The following is a 26,921-nucleotide window of genomic DNA, read 5'->3' as shown; positions in this document are numbered from 1 at the left end:
AAGAAAGATGTCGACATTGTGGCAAGAAAGGTCATCCTCCTTTCAAATGCTGGAGAAGACCAGATGCAAAGTGCAGCAAGTGCAATCCAATGGGACATGAAGAATACATTTGCAATAATAAAGATCAGCAGCAAGGAGATGAAGCACAAGTGGCAGATCAAGAAGAAGATGACCAGCTTTTCGTTGCAATTTGTTTCACGAGTTCTAAAACAAGTGAAAATTGGCTCATTGATAATGGTTGTGCTAATCATATGACACATGACAAAGAGTTGTTCAAGGAATTGAAGAGCACCGAGTCCTAGAAGGTCATAATTGGGAATGGTGAATATATTGCAGTCAAATGAAAGGGGCATCGTAGCCATTGCAAGCTGTTAAGGAACCAAGTTGATCACCGATGTTCTCTATGTACCAGATATTGATCAAAATTTGTTCAGTGTTGGTCAATTAATAGAAAAAGAATTCAAAGTGATGTTTATGGAGAAGGCTTGTGTGATAGAGGATGCTACAGGCCAAAGGATGTTTGAAGTTAAGATGGCAGGGAGAAGTTTTTCACTCAATCCAATGCAGGAGGAGCAGGAGGTTTTTGGCTCTTTTCCCAATGAAAGTTCTGTAAAACATGTCCACTAGCTAGAAGTTTCATTGATTAATGAGGGTAATGAAAGCCATTTAGATGATCTTACGATAATGAAGGAAACACTTCGAGTTAAAGATGAAGAACTTCAGCAATTGGCCAAAGAATTACGTGCAAGAGATTCAACCATACGTGAGTTAGCAGACAAGTTAACTGAGACAGCTCAGGCTCTGAAGTAGCTACATCTGCAGCTCTTGCTACGGATGAAGAGAGGAGGCCTGTTTACACAGAAATTGAACGACTGACCAATGATTCAAATAAAAAACATCAAGAAACCATTCCTAAGTTAAAAGAATCAAAAGAAAAGGTTGCAGCATTTAGCAGAGATAGAGAGATCCTGTTCAAGCAGAGAAATTCTGCTCTTCAAGAGGCACATTTTTGGCGTTCTAAGCTCGCAAAAGCTAAAGAACATGTTGTTTTATTAGAAGCGGTTGTAGTTCAAGTTGAAGAAAGCACCAGGGTTTTACAGGCAGATGCGGAAGCTCAATTAAAAGATGTCACTGAAAAAGCATTGTTCGCTGCAAAAGAAAAAAATGATATGTTAACATTTGTGACTGCTTTGCAATCTCAAGTTCAAAGGCAACAAAGTTTCACAAAACAAGTGTTGGAAGAAAAACCCAAGTCAAGCTCAGGCTTCATCAAAACGGTGTCAATGACAAAACATGCGGACTTGGAAAACGATGTCGATAAAGCTTGCTTAAGTGATTCAAAACTCATTCGGGTTTCTGGTGACGGCATGCAATTGACTACCAATGGTGTCGACATTCGTAACATTATCATTTCTCATAACCCTGTGTTTCAAGGGAACACTAAACATTTCAACATCAAGTTATTTTTTCTAAGAGAAGTGCAGAAAGAAGAATTTGTGACTCTTATTTACTGCAAATATGAAGATCAGTTGGCATATTTGCTTACAAAGTCACTTCCAATCAGCAAGTTCGAGTTTTTAAGGCAGAAACTTGGTGTTCGCAGATCCTAAAGCAAGGAGGAATGTTGGAATACATGCTTAAAACTGCTTATTTAGTCTAGGTTTATTTGAATTTAGTTTGTTATTTAATCTTAGAAGTTAGTTGCTATTTTTACTTGAATTTTGTTTCTTGTTACTTTCTTGGCTGATTTTTAGGTCTTTTCTTGAAAATTTTTTATTAGCTCTAAGTTTAAAATATTGAAAGGCTACACAAAAGGTGTGGTTCTAATTTTCCCTTCAATCTACAACAATTCTCTTAAGTTTTCTCTTCTTCCTCATTTCAAGAAACCAACAGCAACTTACAAGTTGTATAAATGCATAGAATGTTTTTTCCCCTAAAGAAATTGCCGTGATTCATTTGTGCAAAGCTGAGATATATTATAAGCAAAATGCCAGTTATAAATTGCTTTTATTCATTTACACACATTTTAGCATATAATTAAAGACAACAATTCAACTAATACTAAAGTCAACAATTGTATATCCATGAATTAGTGTTGGATTTGGGCATGTGTGTGGTTTCAAATTTAACTATAATAATAACCCAAATAGTCCATATCCTTAGTTATTTTTTAAAATGAAAATGATGTAGCAAGTGTTACTTTTGGTTTAAGTTTGGCATCAAAGAACATAAATTGAAGAAAGTTTGATGTCGATGATTATGAGTACATCAAATCATTATCGATATTATATTTTTTTTATTTTACATGTAATTTTATTAATTTTATTTCTTTTTTTTAGCACTTTCGGGGCTCACTGTTAAGTGAGGGTATATGAACTTTTTGTTTTGTTTAGAAATGAATTTCTACTTCATAAATTTAAAAAAATGTAGTTGTTACAGCATTCTTTTAAACAGCTTTATCAAACAGGGGCACCATGGTCATTTTTCCAGAAACAGTTGCCCCACAGCTATTTTCACACAGCTGCATCAAACAGACAGTCAGCTTCCCCGCAGCAGCTTCTTGAGGCAGCGGCGGCTGAAGCTAAAAAGCTGAGAAGCTGCAGCTGCGTCAAACAGAGCCTAACTCTTCGGATGTGGAAACATCATTCACCTCTTTCTCTTAATCTTTCTTTCCATGTCCTGATTTCCAGTTTACAGGCTTTCTATAAAATTTCCAACATTTTTCTTGAGATACTCAATCTTCTTGCAATAATAGCATGTGAGACGATTTTTCTTGAATTTTGACTCATGAAAAGTATCATGGGTGTGGAGGGCCTAGCTTTCAACGCTTGGTGAACCCCCATTTCTAGTCAGCATCAGTTTTTCCTACTCTTCTCTCCTGACTTCAGTGAAGGCTTCACGGAGTGATGGAAGAGGCTTTACACTCATAATCCTCACTCTCACTTCATCCATTTCCTGAGTTAGTCTTCTTAGAAATTTTATGATTCTCTTTTTCTCGATGATAGATTTAAACATCCCAACATCATGTGGACATTGTCACTTATGTGTCTCAAATATATCCAATTATAATCAATACTTTATCAAGGAGTTGAAGTATTTGGTGACAGTTAGCTCTCCTTGATGAAAATCATGAAACTTGGTCTCGATCTCAAATAATTCAACAGTATTCTCAAAGATTGAATATATTTCTTCTGTAGCCTCACAGATCTATTCGATGGCTTTTTAGAAGAAAAACCTTCTCCCCCTTTAGTGGTCATTGAATTGACTAGCCAAGATATGACCATATGATCATGAATCTTCCATGTGTGATGGTTGGGATCAATGATCTCAAGAATTGTTTTTTCCCGGGAGATGGTTTCTCTTTTTTTACCACATGTAGAAATTTACACTCATGTGTCTAAAACATATGCAATTATAGCCAAGGAGTTGAAGTATTTGGAGACGCCTAGCTCTCCTCGACGAAGATGTTGAAGATTGGTCTCGATCTTAAATAATTCTGCACTATTCTAAGTGCTGGAATATATTTCTCTTGCTACCTCACAGATCTATTAGATAGTTTTGTAGAGCAACAAATTTTCTCCCACTATAGTTATCATTGAATTGACTAGTCAAGATATAACCATATGGTCATGAATATATGGTTATTGGGGTCAGTGATCTCAGAAATTTTGTACATAAACACAAACTAAGATCATTGAAGTTTCGGAGGCAAAGAAATATAAGAGGGTCTGCAGCAGAAGAATTCAGGCTGCGGGGAGGAGCTACGATAGAGTAGGGCCTATGGCAGAGGAATTAAGCTATAGGGACAAGTTTCGAGGTTCACGAGGCCAGTGGAGAATCAACAGGACAAGTGAAGGATGCTAGCAAGACAGAAGAAGAGCCTACACCCTGCAGAGAGTAACCGGATGTTGAACGGAGTTTTCCAACTGGCATGAAAGCTGGCAGAGGGAATCAAGAGGTTCCAGTGTCTGGGAAGCTATGGTTTAGGTTCATAGCTATGAAGACATCTTGAAATGTATTGAGATGAAAAGAGAGTTAATTTCATTATTCACAAATAGGGTGCATATATAAGGAAACCAAACCCTCTTATTTACAAACTTACCAAATAAATCAATCCTAAATTATGAAAGAAAATAATTCTGAAATAAAAATAAAATAACATAGAAAATGAAGAAAATAAACTAATCAAGAGTTTCTTAGTTAACCCCAATCAAATTTTCACTATTTTAGAAGCTAAGGATGGCCCACATGATGGAGAGAGAATAAGAAAATTGGTTCTCATCTCTCTCTCTCTCTCTCTCTCCCTCTCTCTCTCTCTCTCTCTCTCTCTCTATATATATATATATATATCTTAAAGAATGGCCAAAGGATATTATAAGAGCCCCCAGCCACCCTCATGTGACTAATTATTCGAGAACCGCCCTCACTACCGGCAAACTGACCAAAGGGTACTCAAACCCATGACCTGAAGTGACTTACGATCTTCAAAGAGGCTGCTCTACGTAACAGGTGACTTACGATCTTAAAGAATGGCCAAAGGTGACTTACGATCTTCCAGGTGACTTACGACACTAATATATATATATATATATATATATAGTGTCGCGAACCCAGGCCTGTTGGTTGGCATCCACGGTATAAAACCCGGGGTGGTTGGATGTGTGTGTGTGTGTGTGTGTGTGTGTGTGTGTGTGTGTGTGTCCATATTCTCAATCAAGTACAACTTTTATTGAAAATATATGTAAATTGTATGCCAATATAAAATTCCAGATTGCTCAACAAAATAAGAAACATTTAGGTTATATTTGAAGTCTATAGAAGAAAGCAGGAATTCAATGAAGGAGTTCTATACTTTGTTAGGATTAAACAAAAATGCTTGTCACCACATACAATTAAAAAGCTCCATAGAAGATCTTCTAGTCTTTACAACATTCTTAGAAAATTGGGCTCAAATGTTAACTTCATTGATTTACTCGTGTAATTAATTTTATTCATAGGTTTAACATTGAAAATATAATGCTATAAAAAGGCACTTTTGAGCCTTTTGCGCTGGCAGGTGGCGATTTTTTTTTAAAATTTATGCAGAGCTGCTACTTTCTCCTCTCCTCAATCTCACAAATCAAAGGAAATTCAAAAGAAGGAAGAAGAAAACAATCAAAAAGAGAGATCTACACCAGCAAGGTTTCCATTGCTATTAGTCTGCTTGTTAATCAATAAAGACAGGCAAGCTCTATCTAATAAAATGGAAAGCGTGTTTGAACTGATGACGAAGAACAAGTTTAAATTAACTCCTATTAAAGATCCTATATGTTTTCAATTATATTATAATACATTTATTAAATTTTTTAATATTTGAATATTTGTTGTGACTTTAAATCTCCCTTGAATTAGCAGAATAACCCAGATGCAAATAATGATTGTTTAATAGATTTATATGTGGTAGAAAAGAAGCATTTGACCACAGAACAATCCAGCAAACTCATGCGAAATAGGACAGTAGAATTACAAATATTGCATAGTTAGTCCCATATCATTGACTATGCAAAATTACAGGGACAAAGTGGCGTGCAAGCTTTTTATTACTGTGGTGAGCCCAGAAACCTTGCAGTCTAACAAGGTAAGTTCGCATAAATGTATTATACGTGACAAACCCTTTGGTCTACAAATTTCATCGAATTTGTTCAGGCCCTTCAGCTGTTAAAAAAGTAAGTTGAAAATAGGTTCTGACATAAAATCAAATTCCACTCAAACGTGTTGATCAAATGAGTGAATAACAAGAGGATATAATCTAAGAACTATATTCTCAACCTTCATTGTTGCACTCTTCCAGCACTACCATAATCCAAGTCTCTAACAATGTGAGGCACCCTGGCAAAAGCATAGTGACCAATGTTTCCACAATCTCCTCTCGCCCTCTGATACGCTTTTGAAATTCATCCTTATAAATTTTAAGTTCACTCAAAAAGGTGAGAGAAAAATGGAAATAAAAATGAGAGATACAAGGAGAAGAACGAAGAAAAGAATTAAGGTGGTAAGGAGAGAAATAGAATATAAGAGCTTTCACAACCAGGAATGGGAATGTGAAAAAGGAACAAATGAAATGAAAAAAAAAAAAACGCAAGGAAGCAAGTGCAAGAGAAAAAAAAGAACGAAACAGGGAGTCAAAAACACAAAGAAAACAAACTGGAAAAAGAGAAAAGCAATATGGAGTCAAAAACACAAAGAAAACAAAGTGGAAAAATATAAAGGCAATATAGACTGATGTGGCACTCCATCCCTCTCCTATTGACTTGTGCTTCCTTCGGTCACAGCAACAGCACGAGATTTGTGTTTCCTTACGTGACTTCCGGCTCTGCTTTTGGCTACTATGATGGAATCATTGTGGGTCATGACTTGTGATATCTTTCACCAACAATATCAGCTCCTGCATTGTGTATACTTTCAATGGCTACCTATGGGATTTCAACAATTCTTATACGCGGAGATTAGTTGTCTATTTGAGAGAATTTACGAGTATGAAAAAGGGTTCTTGAGGTATACAAAAAACAACACAATTGATGATTTATTTTAATTATATATTAACCTTTACTTGAGCACTGCTTGGATGTCATTTTTTTCTAGCATGGTGTAATTGAGGACTCTGGATTTTGAGCACAAAGGAGCAAGGGCTTAGGATTGTTATTTGGTGCCTTCTATCATTTGCTCTATTTTTGCTCTGAAACTATTAATTGCATTACTTGCATGATTGATCAAATTCAAATATGGAAAAAATCTATTTTTTCAATTAGGATGTGACTTTATGAACCGTTTGATTATTTTATGATTTATGAATTTCTATAAATAACTGTTAAATTATCATTTGTAAAAATTTTATTTTTTTTTTATTTGAATCCCAATTGTCCAAATTAAAAGTTCGTAATTCCAAAGTTCACTTCTGTATGTAGTTTGTGCATTCATCCTAGAACAACATTAAGAAAATCCTAGACCCTGAAACATCTTGCGTCAAATTTTTTAAGAGTAAAGGGGTCCTATTGTCATGGATAAGTGAGACAATAATAAATTCAATTACAAAAAAAGATAAAAGTTACACTTTAAATGAAACCAATTACATTAAAATTCTAAATCAACCCAACATAATTATTATGAGGTTCAGAATAACATTCTGACATTCGATAGGATGTATAATCTAAGAAATTTTTTAAAACAAGATTGATACTTAGAAATGTCCTTTTAGAGATACAAAATATTAGATTCCCTGAAATATGAATTTGCTAAAACAGAATTAATGAGATATGGCATATACTTAAAAAACAATAATTATCACTCGGTGATTATAAAGACCAATAACATGATCAATTTAACAACTTTAAACAAGATGATTAAAGGTGCGTTTGGGGGAGCTTATCCACAGCGGTGACGTTTTGAAAACGCCACCGGCTGTTTGAATATTACGTTTTGGAGGCTTTTTTAAAAACGTCGTTCGCTTCTTTACATTAAAGGCCCTCGCTCTCTTTGCCCTAACACTCGACTTCTCTCGTTCGCCTTCCTCCCTGACGGATCCGAGCCTGTTCGCCATCTACTCTCCTCCTCTCGCATGCTCGGAGAACGGGCGGAGCACACCGCCCGCACCGAAGGGTAACCCGCGCCAAAGGGAGGTAATCTGCGCCGAAGGGAGGTAACCTCCTCACCTTAGAATATTATGCAAATAATGTCATGTTCCTCGGGGGTGTTTCATCAGCTAACAGGCATAAACTTTGTTATATTAAGCTATAGAAGGATACAGATGAGAAATAGAAACATGGATGGGGAAAAAAAAAATTTCTATGAGAGGATCTCAAGCCTCATTCCATTTCATTATCCTCATGATCATTTGGTGCTACAGCCCTTTCAGAAAGTTTATTAAATGCCCTTTCCAAATGCAGAAATAACAGGAGAATTTTGCATCAAATCTTTTCATGACTAATTGAGCACAAATAAATAACCAAATTATCAAGTTATGGGTAATCTTATGGTTTCTTCTTTAAAGCAACTTTTGTACAGGAAAACGTTTACTGAAGTGGATCTAGTGATTAATGTACAAGCAATGTTCACCTTTAATGTCTTAGCATATATGCGTGCAGGTTAATCTCACTTTTGTGATCGGTTTGTTACTTTATTATTCTACTAACTCATTTTGATTATAAGTATCAGTGCACTTCCATCTTCATGGAACTTTGCAACAATGATGTTGCTTCTGGTTATATCTTTTCTCTTCTTAGTTTTTCTTTAAGAGCACAAGTTACACCAATATCGAATGAAATTGTGTGATTTGTTCTTCTTCCCAAGCGTTTATCCGATTAATAACAAGCTGTGTAACTTTGTTCTGATCTGTAGTCACTAATGTGCGACTGTATTGATGCAATGTAATTTAGGCTGCCATTGTGATAAGAAGTTTGCAGTGCTTGTGATTCAAATGCAATTTGTGTTCAATTTTGAACTATTTATTGGAATACTAAATTGACATTCAAGGCATTGCTGAATTTATTATTAAATGCTTGTTTGGGGCATGTTGAGTAGATTGCATGGCATCCTTGTTTCAATATATCTAATTAAAGTTTGTGAGGGATATAAATATATATTATCCCAACCGGACACCGTTGCTCGGGGTTCGACGGTATCACAACTTGAGAAAATCGCTTGTGGTTCAACTACTTCCCAGCTGCACAAGTTTGCTAGAGTTCTGGGGTGTCAGAACCGGGCACGTGACATGCTTCTACATTTTAAAATTAATATTGTATTTTTTTCTTTGTAATTTTAACATGTTATTTCTTCAAAATATGTAATGAGTAAACATTGTAGTTTTGTTGAGAACATTATAACTTCTGCGTGTCAGATTGTTCATTTAACTATAAACTCTGCAAATCAGTTGTTTACAAAACGTACAAACCAAACAGCTAAACAACTTATCCAAAACAGGGGCATAAGGATCATTTATCTAAAATCAGTTGTTTTCCAAATGCACAAATCAAACAGTAAGACGGCTTATCTGAATAAGCTGCTTATCAGCAGCTTATCATGAAAAGCATCTTATCAGGATAAACAGTTTATCTGGATAAGCTGCAGCTGCCCCAAACAGACCCTAAAACAAACTTAGATATTTTATTGAATTTAAAGGTCATGTTATGAAATATTACTTGTCTATAGATTACATATTAATCACTACATATTTTGTTAAAAGTTACAGAAATTAGCTACAATTCTCCAGATACATTACAACATGTCTTACATGTAATACCCAAATTATCCAATTCAGATAAATTTCTTGTTATTTTAAACTATATCCCATATTTGTATTCCCTGAAATCCAAGCAAATCATTTTTACAAAATTCTACACTTTTTAAATCGATCAAATTGATACAGTACCTTACATAAACTATTAATATATTTTAATTTATAAAACTTAAAATAATAACTTGATTAATCCTAATTAAACACAATTATCGCTGCCATCACTATAGCAACTCACTTTGTCATGCATGTAGTGGTGAGATGGATATCTAGATTAGGATTAATTGAATTTATTAAGTTAATTATATAAATACTTAATTTTTTCCTACTTCACCTCATTTTTTTCCCTCATTACTGTCATTTCTCGAACCAAGCACTGTGACCTTGAGCGAATGCGAGAGTGCTGAGAAAACTATCTTTGGGCTCTGGGAAGAAATTAAGTCATTACTTCAGTTCTCCCTCTACCAACGGTGTTAGTTTTTTGAGACTTGGAGGATAACGTGGCTCTGGCACTAAAGCTAGAACAGCAGTGCAAGAGAGATGGACAAAAACCAAGAGCAACGCTCTTGAGTAGCTCCAATTCGAGAAAATAAAAGAAAAATAAAGAAAGGAGGAAAAAAATATAGAAAAGGAGGGAAAGTTTTAAGAAGGATTTTGGCTTTAAACAAAATCTATAGAAGTTGCATTAATTTCATTTAAGCTAAATATATTAATTAATTTCTTTTAGTTTTTCTTTTTTTTTTAAGTACTAGTTGGGAGGGGTTTCGGTGGTAAGTTAGACAAATTTTATGAGTAGTCAATTTCAAGAAATTATAATTGAGATTATAAATTTATAATATGTTAAAATTTAGGGTAAATTTTATGGATTTGTAAATTCCAATGTAATGTACTCTAGTATAGACAGAGAGCTCGAGGCAATCCTACGCGAACTCATCACGAGGCTGTCTCATTAATCTAGGTGAGATAATTAAGTGTTAATTTAAGAAGTAAATCATTCTATAGGATTAATGCATTACATATTACATATTGGAATGTAAAATTATTCATAAAAATTCTTCATATTATCGAATAAATAGATATGTTATAGAAAAGCAAAATTACACACTAACAATTTTACTGATTTTTATTATTATTCTAAAACATGTTTCTTACTTGCAGGTACACTCAGGTAAACTGTAAATATAATGATTGAAGGAATGTCACAAGTATTGTGATTGATAAATTATTGTATTAATAACTTATACATGAAAAGATGAGAAAATGACAGAATTTCTGATTTTTTATATTAAGACCGAAATGTATCTTTTGGCATCCAAGGGACTATTGATAATTATTATTATTATTATAGTATATGGCCAACATTTATCAATGGTTATTGTAACAAGCGGGCTGGATGACAACCCAAAAAACTAAATTAAGACGAAATCAATGTAAATACAAATGCCATTCTTAAGATAATAAATATATACTTAAAATTAAAGTGCAAATAAATACATACAAATGATAGCATAAAAGGTTGAATGAAACATGAGTTAACTACGGTGTGGTTGTTATTGATTAATGCTCTTATATTCTTACATATTTTCTATAATATACTAGTTAAAAATATGTTTATTCATTATTGTTGTCACTTATATTAGTCATTATTTCTTTTCCATTTATGGAATCTTACTTTAACGATGATTATTTCACTAAGTTTGTAGCTTATCAAGTATGTTATTGCTTTTCAAGGAGGGGTAAGGAGCAACATGGTGCTTAGCCTAACGGTTTGATTTGTAAAGCTTTTGACTTGTAAAATTTTAGTGGGTTTAAAAATTTTTGAGATACGTTAATTTACTTGCTGTGATGATTGACAACTCCGTATATATTTTCAAAATCAATTATGCATGCTTTCATGTGTTAAGAATATGAATAAATATTAAATTGAACTAGATTGTTTATGTTACGATTATTGAGCAAGGACACAATGAAAAAAAATGATTGTCAGGTCTCAAGTCCCGGATGCAAAAAATGTAAGGTTGCATTAGGTAGTTCACAGCAAACATAAATTTTTTGTCAAAAAAGTCATGACATGAATCCTTCAAATCATTGTGTAAGGACACAATAGAGAAAAAAGATTCATGTGGCCAACTCAACTTAGTGGGATAAAGGTTTGTTGTTGTTGTTATTGTTGTTATATGTTGGAGGGGTTGAGCGGGTGGATGGGGGAAGGTTGGGTGTAGACAGATTGCCTGGAGGCAAGTACGGTGGTAGTGAGCGGCTGGACAACACCCAACGACGGTAGAGGGCCAGGGTACGACTGGACAGCACCAAGCAGCAGCAGATAGCGAACAAGGCTTGCGGTACAGGAACTGCGACGACAACAGATAGGGGAAGATAGAATTGTGGTATAGCTGGTAGACATGCCCGGGGAATCGCAGAAATAGCAAGGACTTGCAGGAAAAGGACGATAGCAACAAGATGTGGTGTTGGAAGGTAACAGCAACTAGGTATGGGCTGTAGAGAGGGTAGCAGCGAGGAAGGATTGCGGAGAGGCGGCTGGGACAAATGGATGGTCATGTAAGGGAGAAGTTGGTGAAGATAATCGCCACCTTGGAAGAGGGATACAACCGGAGCACCTCCGTCGGATACAACCCTCTAACGGGAAAACAGGGGACGTCGACGACCATCCGCACAGAGGTCTAAAAACAGAAACAACCGAAATTGAACCCTAACACTACAAACAACATAAAAATAGAAGCAGTATAGGCGGAAAATGAAAACATAAAGGGGGATAATTTCTGCCCAATAAAAATAAAGAGGGCAGCGCCTACTCCTTACATAATCGGATTGAACTAGTTCAACCCCTAGCCTTCTCGTCGATCTCCTGGGGTTGGGGAGTTTCGACCTCATTTGTCAAAGCTATTGGCTCCTCCTGGCAAGTCGATCATGTCGACATTGTCTTTCCGCAACACATTTTGATAAAATGAGTATCTATCCTCTTTTGGCGCATCCTAAGCGAGAACTGCATATAAAGGTGAGTTTCTGCAATGTAACTCTCGAGCCCTTAAGCTTGAAACCTTCTATTTCCACTTCTCGTATCCAGTAAAATGTAGCCGATGAATAAGCGAGGAGAAATCAATTCTACGATAAAATCTGTGACAGATTGTGTCACTCTCATTAGCAACCACTCAGAAGAGACATCTTCTTCAATGATAGGACCTAGATCCCATTAAAGAATTTTCTTCCTCCTCGAGCTCACAAGATAAATTTCAAGGTTGGGGTTCATCTTTCCTATTTGGTATGTTGACAGGTACCCTTTTGAGCTGAATCTAACATTTGAAACACTCCACGTAATAGTTCAGGCATGGCAGAAAACAACTCCACGAACTATCTAGACCTCCCTGCGTAGGGGCAACTGAGAAAAGGGTCTATAAATCAAAAATATTTGTATTTCTCTTATCTGTGGTGGCCCTAAGTCTGATGTCGACTTATCAAACTCATTATTGCATTGGCCACATACCATGAAGTTGGTTGGAGTCTCTCGCACGAGCTCAATTGGGACTAAATGCATCTAGTCCTTCTCAACTGGAAGCAAGGTCTCCTCCTTTGTGTCCTCATCTTCTTCAACATCAATCTTCCTTACTCAAATTTTCAGGAACGCCTTGCTCTGTGAAATAGAGCACTCCCCTGGCTATGCATTCTGATTCAACATGCCCAAATCCATGGCATTTGCAACACTTTCAAGCCGTGATAAATTTAGGGATGCAAATTAGTTTCACCAGTTCTCCACTCAGAATCAGTTCTTCCTCTGACGGGCTCATCTTGGATATTCTCCTAGCGGTGCTCTAGCTATAAGATTCTAAGGTTGAATTATGCCTATAGGATATGAGGATCGCTCGGTGATGCGGTCTCTCCACTTCTGAAGCTAGAGTTTGCATCCTCTGTCTATAGTAAGCTGGCAGGAACTGGCGCTATATCTCATGCTTCATCTTCAAATTCTCTTGTTCTCCTCTTCGACTGCACAGATCAAGGTCGAGGATAACCTCTCATTTAATTTCATATTTCAATGTCCGTAAGCCACAGCTTAAGTTGGCGGATCTCCCACCCTGTCTTCTCCAAGGAAGTTCCGGGCATATATTTTGTTGGCGGCATGGATAGAGTTGAGGGTTGGGAGGTGAAAGAGGATTTAAGGGACTAATCGACGGTGTCAAGAATTGATTTGGGGTTGCTGATTTTGAAAATCAACAAAGGAGAATTAATTAGGTTTAGGTAAAAATGTGGCTAAAGGTTTGGGTTTAGGAAAGAAAAATTTTGGTGGAGGCGGAGTGGGTAGAGCGGATACTAGGAAACCTAAGGATATGACTAGGGTTAGGCTAGCTCTAATACCCAAATAATGTCGGAGTTAAACTAAACCACAATAAAAATAGAAATATTATTACTAAAATTTAATAGGGTTACAAATAAAGACTCTTAAAATAAAAAATTCAACACACTAGACTCGGCGAGGTGTTGCGGTTTGAGGGGAAGCAAAGCTTATGGAGGGGTTCTATGATGCAAGGACCACAACATGGGGATTGGTTGGAGGGGTTTAGAGGGTGGATGGGGTAAGGCTGTGTGCAGATGGGAGGCATGGAGGCAAGTGCGGTGCCAAGGAAAGGGTTTGGACAACACCCAACAGCAGTATAGAGCCAGGGTACGGCTGGATAAGATAGCACCTAGTCGCAGCAGCAACAGCAGCAACAACAACAGATTGGAATAGGACTTGCGGTACAAGAATTGCGACAACAACGGATAGGGGAAGATGTTGTGGTACAACAGACAAGCAGTCCCGGGGAACTGCAACAACAGCAAGGACGTGCAGGACGGGAACGGCAACGACAAGATGTGGTGTTCGAGGGCGGCAACTACTAACTATGGGCTACACGGAGAGAAGTGAGGAAGGATTGCAGAGAGGTGGTTGGGACATATGGATGATTGTGTAAGGGAGAATTTGGGGAAGATAATCACCAACTAGGGAGAGGGATACAGTCGGAGCACCACCCATTCCGTCGAATAAAGCCCTCGAAGGGGAAAGCAGGGGACGTCGGCGACTGTCCAGATAGAGATTTAAAAACAAAAACATAAAAATAGAAGCAGGGCAGGTGGGGCGAAAACAAGAAGAGGGGAATAATTCCTGCCTAATGAGAACAGGGAGAAGGCGGCTGAACCGGATTGAACCGGTTCATCCCATAGCCCCCGTGTCAGCCTTCCAAGGTTGGAGGAGCTTCGACCTCAATCGTTGAAGCTTCTAGCTCCTCCTAACAGGTTGATCATGTTAACATTGTCATTCCACAATAGATTCTGGTAGAATAAGTATATGTCCACTTTTGGCATATCCTGAGCGGGAGCTGCATACAATGGTGAGTTCCCACAATGTAACTTTCGAGCCCTTAAGCTTGAAACCTTCTCCTTCCACTCTCGTATCCAACAGAATGTAGTTGATGAACAAGTAAGCGAGGAGAAATCAATTCTGAGATGAAATATGTGGCAGGTTGTGCCACTCTCACTAGCAACCACTCAGAAGAGATAGCTTCTTCAATGACAGGACCTTGATCCCATTGAAGAATTTTCTTCCCGCTCGAGCTCCCAAGATAAATTTCAAGGCTGGGGTTCATCCCTCCCGCCTGATTTGTTGATGGGTATCATGTTGAGTTGAATCTAACAACTGAAATACTCTCTGTAATAGTCCAAAAATGACAACATAATGACTCCTTGAACATGTCGGACCTCTCTCCGTAGGGACAACTCAGGAAAAGGTAAATAAATATGAAATATCTACATTTCCTGTGGTAGCCCTGTGTCTGATGTCAGCCCCTCAAACTCATAATTGCATTTGTCGCTTACCATGAAGTTGGTTGGAGTCTCTCCCACGGGCTCAGCTGAGACTAAATGCATCTTGTCGTTCTCAACCGGAAGTGGGGTCTCCTCCTTTGTGTCCTCACTTTCTTCAATATCTATTGTGTAATTACCCAATTTTTCAACAACACCTTGCTTTGTGAAATAGATCACTCCCCTGATTGTGTATTATGATTCAACATGCCCAAATTGTGGCATTTGCAACACTTCCTGACCGTGACAAATTTAGGGATGCGAATTTGTTTCATCTGTTCTCCACTCTGAATCAGTTTTTTCCTCTGACGGGCTCATATTGGATGTTCACTTAATGGTACTCCGGCCATAAGATTCTGAGGTTGAATGTTGCCTATAAGATGTGGGGTCTGCTCACTGATGTGGTCTCTCCACTTCTAAAGCTAGAGTTTACATCCTCTGTCTATAGTAAGTTGGTAGAAACAGACACTGTCTCCCGCTTCATCTTCAGATTCTCTCGTTCTCCTCCTTGACTCCCCAGATCAAGGTCGAGGGTGACCTACAATTGGATTTCATCTTCAATCTTCGTAAGCCAACGCACAAGCCGGTGGATCTCTTGTCCTATCTCCTCCAGGGAAGACCCGGGCATATACCTTGTTGGTGGTATGGATAGGGTTTAGAGTTGTGAGGTGAAAGAGGGTGTAGGGGACTAATCGACGGTGTAAAGAATAGATTTATGGTTGCTTATTTTGAAAATCAGCAAAGGAGAATTAGGTTTAGGTCAAAATGCAGGTAAGAGTTCGGAACCAAGAAAGAAAAATTTTGGTGGAGGCGGCGTGGGTGGGGGTGGGGGCTAATACTAAGAAAGCCTAGGATATAACTATGGTTAGGCTAGCTCTAATACCAAATGATACTGGAGTTAACTCAAATTACAATAAAAATGAAAATATTATTACTGAAATTTAATAGGGTTACAAACAAAAACTCTTGAAAATAAGAAAAACTACAGCACACACAAGACTACAGCGTAGGTTGGCGCGGTGGTGCTGCGATTTGAGGGGAAGGAAGGGTTATGGAGGGGTTGTATGATGGAAGGACAATAACATGGAGATTGGTTGAGGGGTTAACAGGGTGGCTGGGTGCAGACAGGGTGCCTGGAGGCAAGTGCAATGCCAAGGAGAGGGGTTGGACAGCACCCAATAGCAGCAGAGGGCCACAGTACGACTAGACAGCGCCTAGCAGCAGATAATGAATAAGGATTGCGGTACAGGAACTACGGCAGCAGCAGATAGAGGAAGATGGAATTGTGGTGCAGCCGGTAGGCAGGCCCGGGAATTGCGGCAATTGCAAGGACGTGCAGGACGGGGACGACGCGACAAGATGTGGTGCTGGAGGGCGGCAGCAGCTAGGTATGGGCTGAAGGGAGAGGAGCACCAAGGAAGGAAAGAAATTTGGGGAGATAACCACCACCTTAGGAGAGGGATACAGCCAGAGCACCACCCAATCCATTGGATACAACCCTTGAAGGGGAAGACAATGGACGCCAACGGCTATCCACACAAAGATCTGAAAACAGAAACAGTCAAAATTGAATCCTAACACTACAAACAACATATAATTAGAAGCGAGATTGGTGGGAAACGAAAACACGAAGGGGGAATAATTCCCGCCCAATTAAAATAGAAAGGAGGCGAGCTTATTCAGCCCCTACCTCTTGCCAAACAGGATTGAACCAACTCAAACCCTAGCCCCTACGTCATTAAGTGAGACCAATCTACCACCCACTTAATCATGATTCGTGCAAGTTATGACAAGTGTTGGTCGAAATTGTGTCTAACTGAGTCGTCCACCTTTATTGTACCACTGTTTGACCCTAAGAAAATGTCAGGTGAGATGTAACATTATACAAAATAATAGAGATTAGGAAATAATTCATTCATTACATTACAACTATTACATGTATGTTTAATGTTCTTTCAAAAAATGTTAGCATGTTCTCGAAAGCTTAACTGCACTAAGAGAATTATGTATAGCCAATTAGATATTCCTAAAGAAATTATAAATAATTAATATTATTTGATAATGCACTATATAAAGAAGAATTTTTCCGATCACAAAACAATATTTTAATCTAATTTTGTTATACTAAAACTAAACTTGTATTTAAGAGCGTTCATGAACCTAAAGTTAAACAAAAACAAGAATTTGAGTATGTGAAATTGAGAATAAGATCCCGTATAAATATAAACTCCTTATAGAAAGTAAATATATTATCAAATATAGAATTGAGCAAATTATATCATAGTTGTAGAAAATCAATTGAACGGACTTGTAAATAGAATTATAGAATACTCTTTATTATTATTATTCATATGATAAATGACCTACTAAAATAATATTTTTAGGATCTTGATTTCATAAATCAGAATCACCCAAAAAATCTTACTAAGCAAGATAAAAGCCAAGGTTTCAAAAGACTTGATAACAATGACGGTCTTCAAGATAGCTTGAAATTTAAAACCATGTATGGCTAGTCAAATATAAAAATGCATAATTCATCACAATTAATATTTTAGTGATTCAACTTTTTATTTTAAAATAGGTTATTCATTTATATAAACATAGCATATTTATGTTGTTTGTCATTCTCAAGCTTTTCACCATCATCTCTTCCTTCAGAAGTTGGCTATGATAAATTCATTGAAAAGTGTATTTTTATTTTAACATATTCCTTAGTTGAATCATATTATATTACATCAATCATTAATTTTTTGCAAGACATGAAATAAACAACTTTTCATGGTAATAACTCTACATGGGGACGTGAATTTAGATTTACAGCTGGATTCGAGTCTAACTGGAAGTTAACACAACCCAAAAACATTTGACCCGAACCTAACATGCTTATTATAAGGGGCAAAATATTTGACCTAAACACGACTCGATCCAAACCTACCTACCCAAAAAATGACTCGTTTAATCAGTTTACTATTAGGATCATGCAATTTTTCAGATCAATATGACTCAACTAACCAGCATATGATAGTTTTAAACCAATAAACCTAACCGAAATCAATCTCACCCGAACCAACATAACCAAAATCCGAATAATGATTGAGTCAATTTTGTGTTGATTTTGAGTTATCGAGGTCAACTTAAACCCGACCCAAATAATAATTGAGTTGATATGCTTGCCCATGCCCAAATCAGTCTTCATATCAATCTGAACCCAATTTATTATTTGGATTTGGGTTTGGCTACACCCCTAATACTATGCCCATTGATGACGAGAGTTAAAGTTTATCAAAAATTCAAACAAGTGAGTTAAAGATATCATGAATTCAAAGTCGTTTCAAGGAAATAGTTCATTTAAATCCAGCAAAGTTTCTTAAATGATCCTTTAAGAAGTAAACTATTAGAAAGATATGACCATATAAATCATAAAATAAAATTTTAAATTTCTAAAAACATTTAGTATTATTATGATTTCCAATACATTTGCTCTGACTTTATTTCACAAAAAATGCCTCCGATGCATTGTATTCTTCTCTTTCACCAACCCCTTAGGCATTCACATCGGCAGGCATAAATATCATATAGTAATATTACAATCAGATTGAGTTCACTACTAAACATGGATACCCAAGGTATCCTGCACATTAGCGCAATAGATATGTTTGTAAGAGATTCTCGAATTTATCTTCCAGTGTATAACATTCAATGGTCAAGTTGCTTGACAAATATCAATTAAATTTTTTCGAAGTATAACTATCTTAAGGTGAGCAGATTGACGTGAACTCCCTCCCTTCCCTTTTGTGATTTATACTTCCTTCTGCTCCCTATAACAGTACAATTTTTATGTTTACTTGTGTAACTTCTAGCAATACTTAACATCACTTGTGACCTTCTTTCAAGTACTACAGCTACCTTGGAGTGAATTGCAGTAGTTATTATATAATTATTTTTAGTTGCAATTAACTCTTACGAGAATTTATATGATATTTGTTCCTGCACTTTCTTAATTTCATATGGTTGTCTAAAGAATTTTAAGAACTCTTAAGCCGGCATGGTTAGTGATCTATCTCTTGACCTTGAAAATTGATGGATTAAATGGCTGTGAATTTTTGGGGAATTTTTAAAAGGACGATGGCTTTTACTTATGAACTTGAAAATTGAAGTAATCCATAAATAGAAAAAGAAATTTTTGAGCCATAAAAAAAAACTCCAATGATATTTTAATGTGATTACACATTGCATTCATCTTAAAGGTTTCCTATTAATGCCCTAACCATTGTGAACATGACAATGCCTCATTTTTTATCACTGTGCCTCATTTTTTATCACTGCACCATTTCCGAGAGACCTAAATGCATAAAAGAATAATCGCAAATAAAATGGCATATAGTGCAACAGAAAATTTGCCAGCATAAATAACGCCGCAACAGTCAGTGGAAATTCTGGCATTGTAGTCAGTCAATCAATCAACGAAAAGTGTGGAAGTGTTAGACAATGAAAGGTGTAAATGGCAACAATGAAGTAATTCCAAGTTTAAATGTTTGTCATCACAATAATCTTCATCAAGAAAAAGGAGAAAATAAACATTATGACAAGTATGCCTCATTTTCTATAGCAACAATGTGCCTCCCTAGCAATAATACCCTGTTTGATAGATATTGGAGGTTATAACCGTGTATTCATCAATCCTCTGTAACCGCGACAGGTATTGTTTAGTCTTTTAAAAAACAGATTTACGTTCACTTTTTCACAAATTTCTAGAATGAGAAGAACAACACATAATATAAAGCAAAAGAATAAATTTGGGCAAGGTATGAACAGACTAACAAAGTATTCTTAATAAAGTATACCTTCCTAAATATAAAATGATAAAAAAGGCAGATCTGTGTGACAACACAACCATGATCTATATATGAATATACTCGCAAATTAGAACTACACGCTCAAATTCGAATAATTGAATTATGAACGTCAAGCACCATATGGGAAAAAACTTAAGCTTAAAAAAAGTGACTATGTACACTATAATGACAAAAGACCATAATATGCACAAAACGTTGAGTTTTGAAGGCAGGGGCAACTTGGAAATGCAGCAGCCAATGATGAATTCACAACGCATAAACCATTTAGGAAATTCTATACAGAGATAAGATCAAACATCAGTCAAAAAATTTTAAAAAAAGGGAAATTTACATACAATACCACACATGTTACGTATTAAACATATATAATACCCAAAGTTTCATACTTACACTTATAACACCTTTGTGTCACAATCCTATGCATGAAAAGGTGCATTTTACTTTTAGAATGGTAGTAGTTGTGGTTTTTTTTTTTTATGTGATACTAAAGATATTAGGGGTATGCATGAAAATATGACTGTATAGGTGTCAGATATGTAAATTTATAAGAATTGCATGGTGTGTGTGTAAATGCCCCATATAAAAAAAGAATTAAACAATTAAGTATAAAGAGCACAATAGAAGGCATCAACAGACCTTAATGATGCTTGTTGTCCAATCTCTCCGAGATAAGCCAGACTCTCTTCATCAATAGCCAGCTCTTCAACCTGCGCGCGGATAGCCAAAATCTAGCACAATATAATCAACTGGTTAGAGAAAGTTCTGCCTGTAAAAAAATTTTATTCACTTTAAGAGGGATAAAAAGGTAAAAACAAAAGTCAAAAACCTGAATTATCTCAGTAGGACCATAAGTTTCTGTGCGTATAATTACAAGTCGATCAAGGAGATCCACCGGTACGCCATGCGGACTAGTCATATCGGTTCCTCTGGATTAAAAAAAATGCAGGATCTTACGGACAGGTATATGTGTAATTGAGTCTCACAAATAACATATCACATTATATGATTTTAACAGGAAGTTAAGAGCAAAATATTGGGATGGCTCCTTACAGTGAAGAAATAAAAAAACAGTTCAGTTGCTTTTTTTTTCCAACCCAGATTTAGTTCACCTTATTTTAGTTCTTTATTTAAAGTATATCTGATAGCCTATTTCAGTTTGCTAACATTTGGTTACCAAAAGATTAAACTAATGATTTAAGCTATTCAGTTAAAACTTTAAAATCAAAGCGAATATAAGTAGAAATAGGATAGGCTAACATATATTCGTTCAAAAGTATCAGTAAGGGAATGGTTGCTTCTTAATCTAGGCTTTTTAATCGGTAATTAATGAGCACTAAAATTTTCTATGGAATTCAAGTATCGCTCATTTGAAATTCATTACCATAAATCCAATTCAAACCAATGATGCCTTTAATGTTCACCAAAAATAACTATTAAACAAACTACCACTAAAGAGAATATTAACTATAGCTTGTGCTTCATAATTAGAACAAGTTGAACACAAGTGCAGTCAGCCAAATTTTCATGTTTTTTGAGGTATACCTTACGTTGCATATTCCTCTATTGGTAGCGAAAATGACAATTGGTGAAATTGAGCTCTCCAAAGCACGATTGAGGTAAGAAAAGCATTCCATATCAAGCAAATGAACCTGCAAATATGATTTGCAATAAAAGAAGTTAGAAATTTGCAACGAACAAAATACATAACTTTGCATGACAACTTGCCTCATCAATGAATAATACCCCAGGCACAAGCTCTGCAATGCCTTCATCAATGTACCTATTAACAACCTGCATATTTCGTAAAAAAACAAGGATTTAATATTTGGATTCACCATCATGAATTTGGCATAATTTTTTATCATGTTTTGAGAGAATCTAACACAAGCCATGCTAGATTAAATCTGTATCGAATAGAGAAAAGACTTGCAAGAAGATGATGAGTTTGAAACAATTTTCAAATAAAAACAACATACCTTGTTAATTTCCTGTCGTAATTTATCTGTGATCTCAGTTTTTCTAGGTTTCATCATCTGCCCCATAAGAGATAGTATGTCCTGACCTCCTTGTGGTCGAGCATTAGCAGCATCAAGATCATGTAGTGTAACATCCTATTCAAATAATAATAACAAAACAATAAAAAAAATTAAATAATTAAAAATGCATCGTAAGACAGTTTCTTTCTATTTAGATACAATCCAAATATGAAAAAAAAAGCAAATATTCCCCATCCAATTCAGTCCTAGTTGAATAAGAATGGCAAACCATAAACAGGCCAAAACATGAAAGACAACACAGATGACCTAAAACAATAACAAAAACAACAACAACAACAACAAGCCTTTATGCCACTAAATGGGGTCAGCTACATGAATCTTTTTTCTCCATTGAGTCCTATTGAGTGTCATATTTTCATTTAATTCTAATAGATTAAGATCATTTTTTATATAATATGCCCAAGTCTTTTTAGGTCTACCTCTGTCTTTCTTAACATAAGTCAAATCTAAAACATCTAGCCTTCTAACTGGATCATCAGATAGTTGACGTTTAATGTCACCAAATCATCTAAGATGACTCTCTCTAATCTTGTCCTCTACAGGAGCTACACCAACTCTATCACAGATATATTCATTTCGCATTTTGTCTCTAAATGTCAAACCACTCATCCACCTAAGTGTTCTCATCTCAGCAACAGTTAACTTTGTTTTATGCTTCTCTTTTAAAGGCCAACATTCTGAGCCATAGAGCATTACAAGTCTCACCACCATCCTATAAAATTTTCCTTTAAGTCTAAGCAGTATTTTTCCATCACACAACAGGCCCAATGCATTCCTCCACTTCAACCAACCCACTTGAATTCTACAAATAAGGTCCCCATCTATATCACCATCACTTTAAACAATAAACCAAAAATAGCTAAAGCATTCACACCTTTAATGATTTGATCACTCATTGTTATAACTCTACACAAGAGCTACTGCTACTAAAATTATATTCCATGTATTCAGTTATAGATCTACTCAAACGAAGGCCTTTAGACTGCAATATAGACCTCTATAATTCAAGTTTTTCCTGAACTCTTTCTCTAGTCTTATCCACAAGAAAGATATCTTCAGCTAAAAGTGTACATCCTCCCGTAAATATCTAATAAGGGCATCCATAACTAAAGCAAAAAGATATGGGTTTAAAGCCAATCCCTATGTAATCCAATTGAAATTGGAAAATACTTGATCAATCCTCTTTTTGTTTGAATACAAGTAACTGTTCCATTATACATATCTTTAATGACTTGAATATAAGTCATATCAACACTTTTTTATCAACACTTTTTTTCTCATTTTTTCTCAAGAACTCTCCAAAGGACTTCTCTTGGAACCTTATCGTAAGATTTTTCTAAATCAATTAAAATCATATGTAGATCATTTTTCTTCTCTCTATACTTCTTCATCAATAATATATAGCTTCCATAGTAGACCCGCCCAACATATATCCAAACTGATTATGAGAAATCTTTGTAATATGTCTTAACCTATGTTTAATTATTCTCTCCCATAATGTTAAAATATAACACACCAACTTAATTCCTCTATAAATTGCACACTCTTGTGTGTCCTCTTTATTTTTAAAAGTGAGGACTAAAATACTCTTCCTCCACTCCTCAAGCATTTTTTATTTTTTAAAATAATAATAAAGTGTAAGCCAAGTAACTCCCAAATCTCCTAAATATTTTCGCACTTCAATTGGAATACCATCAAGTCCTACTGATTTTCCACCCTAAGTTTTCTTTGAAGCCTCTACTTTTTTTACTAATGCGATGGTAAAAATAAATTATTTTATTATTATTAATAATATTAGAAGCCCGTTTGGGGCAGTTTATTTGGTGTGGTGGCGTTTTGAAAAAGCATCTGTTCTTATTGAGTAAACTGCGTTTTGACAGCTTATGTGTTTTCAAAATACTGAAAACAGTGTTTTCACACCACACCTATCTAGGTGCAGTGGCAACTTTCTGGTAGCGATCTGGCTTTTCCAAGAAAATAAAAATTTGTAATAGTCATCTCACCTAGCTTATCAGCAGATTATACAATAAGTTGCAGCTGCCCCAAACACTCATTATTCACGATATTAAGATCACTAAGGTCGATCGGATTTTCAGAAACTTCATTGAAAAGTTTAACAAAATAGCTCACCCATCTATGTTGAATATCTTTTTCTAAGAAAAGCTTTTTTTTTATTTTCATCTTTAATACGCTTTATTTGAGCTAAATATTTACTTCTCTTTGTTTGGTTAGTTTATACATATATTTTTCATCATCTTTACTATTTAATATATTATAAAAATCACTAAAAGCAGAATTTGTAATATCACAAATTATTCTCTTAAACTCCCTAAGAACCTCCTTATATTTTTCTCAATTCTCTATGCATTTACATTTAAACTAATTTTATATCACAGCTTCTTATATTTTATCTTTTCTGATATATTATTATTTCACCTCCAACTATTTCTATTTATAGAAACTTTTTCTTTTGATTCCCCATTTACAACTTTTGTCACTTGTTTAATAGTATTTTTTATTTTATCCCATATAAAATTTGGTTCTTCATGAACATCTCAAATCTTGAAAACTTAAAACTTACTCGTAAAAAATTTTATATATATCTTTTAAGTACCCCATCTAATTTTATGATAATGTTTCCTAGTATTTTTTATCTTACAGATCTTCATCTTAAAATCTAGAACTAATAATCGATTGTATTTTAATTTTCACATGAAATAACCTTACAATCTTTACAATCTCTTTTTCTCATGAGAAAATAATCAATTTGTGTTTATTATATTCATTCTTATAAGTAATAATATGTTCATCACTTTTTTTTTAAAAAACATTAGCAATAACAAAATCATACGCTAAACTAAAATCAAATATGGTTCTACCTTCTTCATTAATCACTCCAAAACCACAGCCACCATGAACATTTCTAAAATTTGCTACCACTCTTACCAATATGTCCATTTAAATCTCCTCGAATAATTTTTTTTATTTAAGAGGTATCAATTGTATTAATTTTTCTAACTCATTCCAGAATTTTTCTTTAGAACCAATATCACTTATAAAATTAAAAATCCTAGTATCAACAACAATTTTACAATAATTTTATCTCCAATTCTATTAATATTTACAACATTATCTTTCAAAACCTTATCTATAATTACACCTAAACCATTCTAGTGTGACTCCTACTAGAATACCAAATGTTTAAAACTTAAGTTATCAATCTCCTTAGTCTTTTCTCCAACTCATTTAGTTTCGTTAATATATAAGATATTTATCTTTCTATAAACCATAATATCAACTAATTTCATTAATTTATTTGTGAGAGTACTCATATTCTAAGATTTTATCTTAATATTAGTTTCATGAACTAACTTGTTTACCCACATTCGTCCGTAATGTGAGAAGTTTTGCTTATTTGACACCACATAATGACATCACTATAGCGGTTCTTACACACTTTTCACTGTATTCAGGTCAAATAGCGCATCACTCCAGGGAACACCTTAGCATTTATATAAAGATTTAAAGGATTCATGTCATAAATTTTCGACAAATTTTATATTGATTGTCAACTACCTAATACAACCCTTCACTTTTCGCATTTGGGTTTAGGACCCACCAATGACAGTGTTACAGCACAGATGACTTGCTAGATGAATATTTCAATGCTCATATTTTAGATTAAAAAAGGGCAATAAGGAAGATTATTTCGAGAATATTTGTAATCAAAAAAGCAGCTATGACATCCTAAAATAGGAATAACAGAGAAAACAAAACAACAAAAGTCCTTCATATCTGATTGATCAAATAACATTGTCCTTAACCCGACTACTTGAGGTCACCTCCAGGAGTCCTCATTTTGTGTAAGTGTTTTGCACAAATTCTAGCTATGTTCTTACTAACCAACCCATTTCTTTCTAGATCCGTGCACATTAAATATTGTCCATCATTGTAAAAAAAAAAAATACCAGGAATCATCATCGTAGAATTAAATAGAGAAACTTAAAAGACACAAATAAAATTATTTTTATAAGTAAAATTCAAGATTTCAAAATTTGGGATATTCATGGAGAAGCAAATGTTATGTGGGATAAAGTAACAAACATCATTAAACAAGTAGCAAAAGATGTGCTCGGAAAATCAAAAGAAAAAGTTTTTATAAATAAAAATAGTTTGTGGTGGAATAATAATGTGCAAGAAAAGATAAAATATAAGAAGTTATGTTACAAAAATTGGTTTAAATGTAAAAGCTTAAAAAATTGGGAAAAATATCAAACGGCCCTCAGAGAGTCTAAAAGAACAATCTGGATGCAAAAAATTCTGCTTTTAATGATCTTTATAATAGATTAGATACTAAGAAGAGTAAAAAATATATGTATAAACTAGCCAAACAAAGAGAAAAGAAAAGTAAATATTTAACTCAAGTAAAGTGTATTAAAGATGAAAATCAAAAAGTATTTTTCTTAGAAAAAAATATTCAACATAGGTGGGTGAGTTACTTTGATAAACTTTTTAATAAAGTTTCTGAAAATACGATCGACCTTAGTGATCTTAATATCGTGAATAATAATAAAACGTTTTTTTTTTTACCGTTGCATTAGTAAAAAAAGAAATTGATGAGGCTTTAAAAAAAATCAAGGGTGGAAAGTCTGTAGGACCTGATGATATCCCAATTAAAGTGTGGAAATATTTAGGAGATTTGGGAATTTCTTGGCTCACTAAACTCTTTAATATTATTTTAAAAACTAAACAGATGTCTGAGGAGTGGATGAAGAGTATTTTGATCCCCATTTTTAAGAATAAAAGGGATGCACAAGAGTGTGTAAATTATAGAGGAAAATTAAGTTGATGTGATACTTTAAAATTATGGGAGAGGGTAATTGAACATAG

General features: G+C 35.1%; 1 protein-coding gene across 1 annotated transcript in view; it reads right to left on the bottom strand.

Moving 5' to 3' along the window:
- Positions 1–26,921, bottom strand: part of LOC110038387 (ruvB-like protein 1) — a 42,577-nt gene that overhangs the window by 6,796 nt on the left and 8,860 nt on the right. Inside the window, exons 6-10 of the mRNA XM_020743209.1 lie at positions 21,951–22,085; positions 21,700–21,765; positions 21,517–21,623; positions 20,801–20,900; positions 20,611–20,702 (exon numbers count right to left, since the gene is read on the bottom strand). Coding sequence (XP_020598868.1) covers positions 20,611–20,702; positions 20,801–20,900; positions 21,517–21,623; positions 21,700–21,765; positions 21,951–22,085 — 500 coding nt within the window. The remainder of the gene's footprint in view (positions 1–20,610; positions 20,703–20,800; positions 20,901–21,516; positions 21,624–21,699; positions 21,766–21,950; positions 22,086–26,921) is intronic.

The sequence above is a fragment of the Phalaenopsis equestris genome, unplaced genomic scaffold (genome assembly GCF_001263595.1).
Source record: "Phalaenopsis equestris unplaced genomic scaffold, ASM126359v1 Scaffold232752, whole genome shotgun sequence".
Taxonomy (NCBI): domain Eukaryota; kingdom Viridiplantae; phylum Streptophyta; class Magnoliopsida; order Asparagales; family Orchidaceae; genus Phalaenopsis; species Phalaenopsis equestris.
Note: the sequence above shows the minus strand (reverse complement) of the source record. Positions and strands in the feature narration are given on the sequence as shown.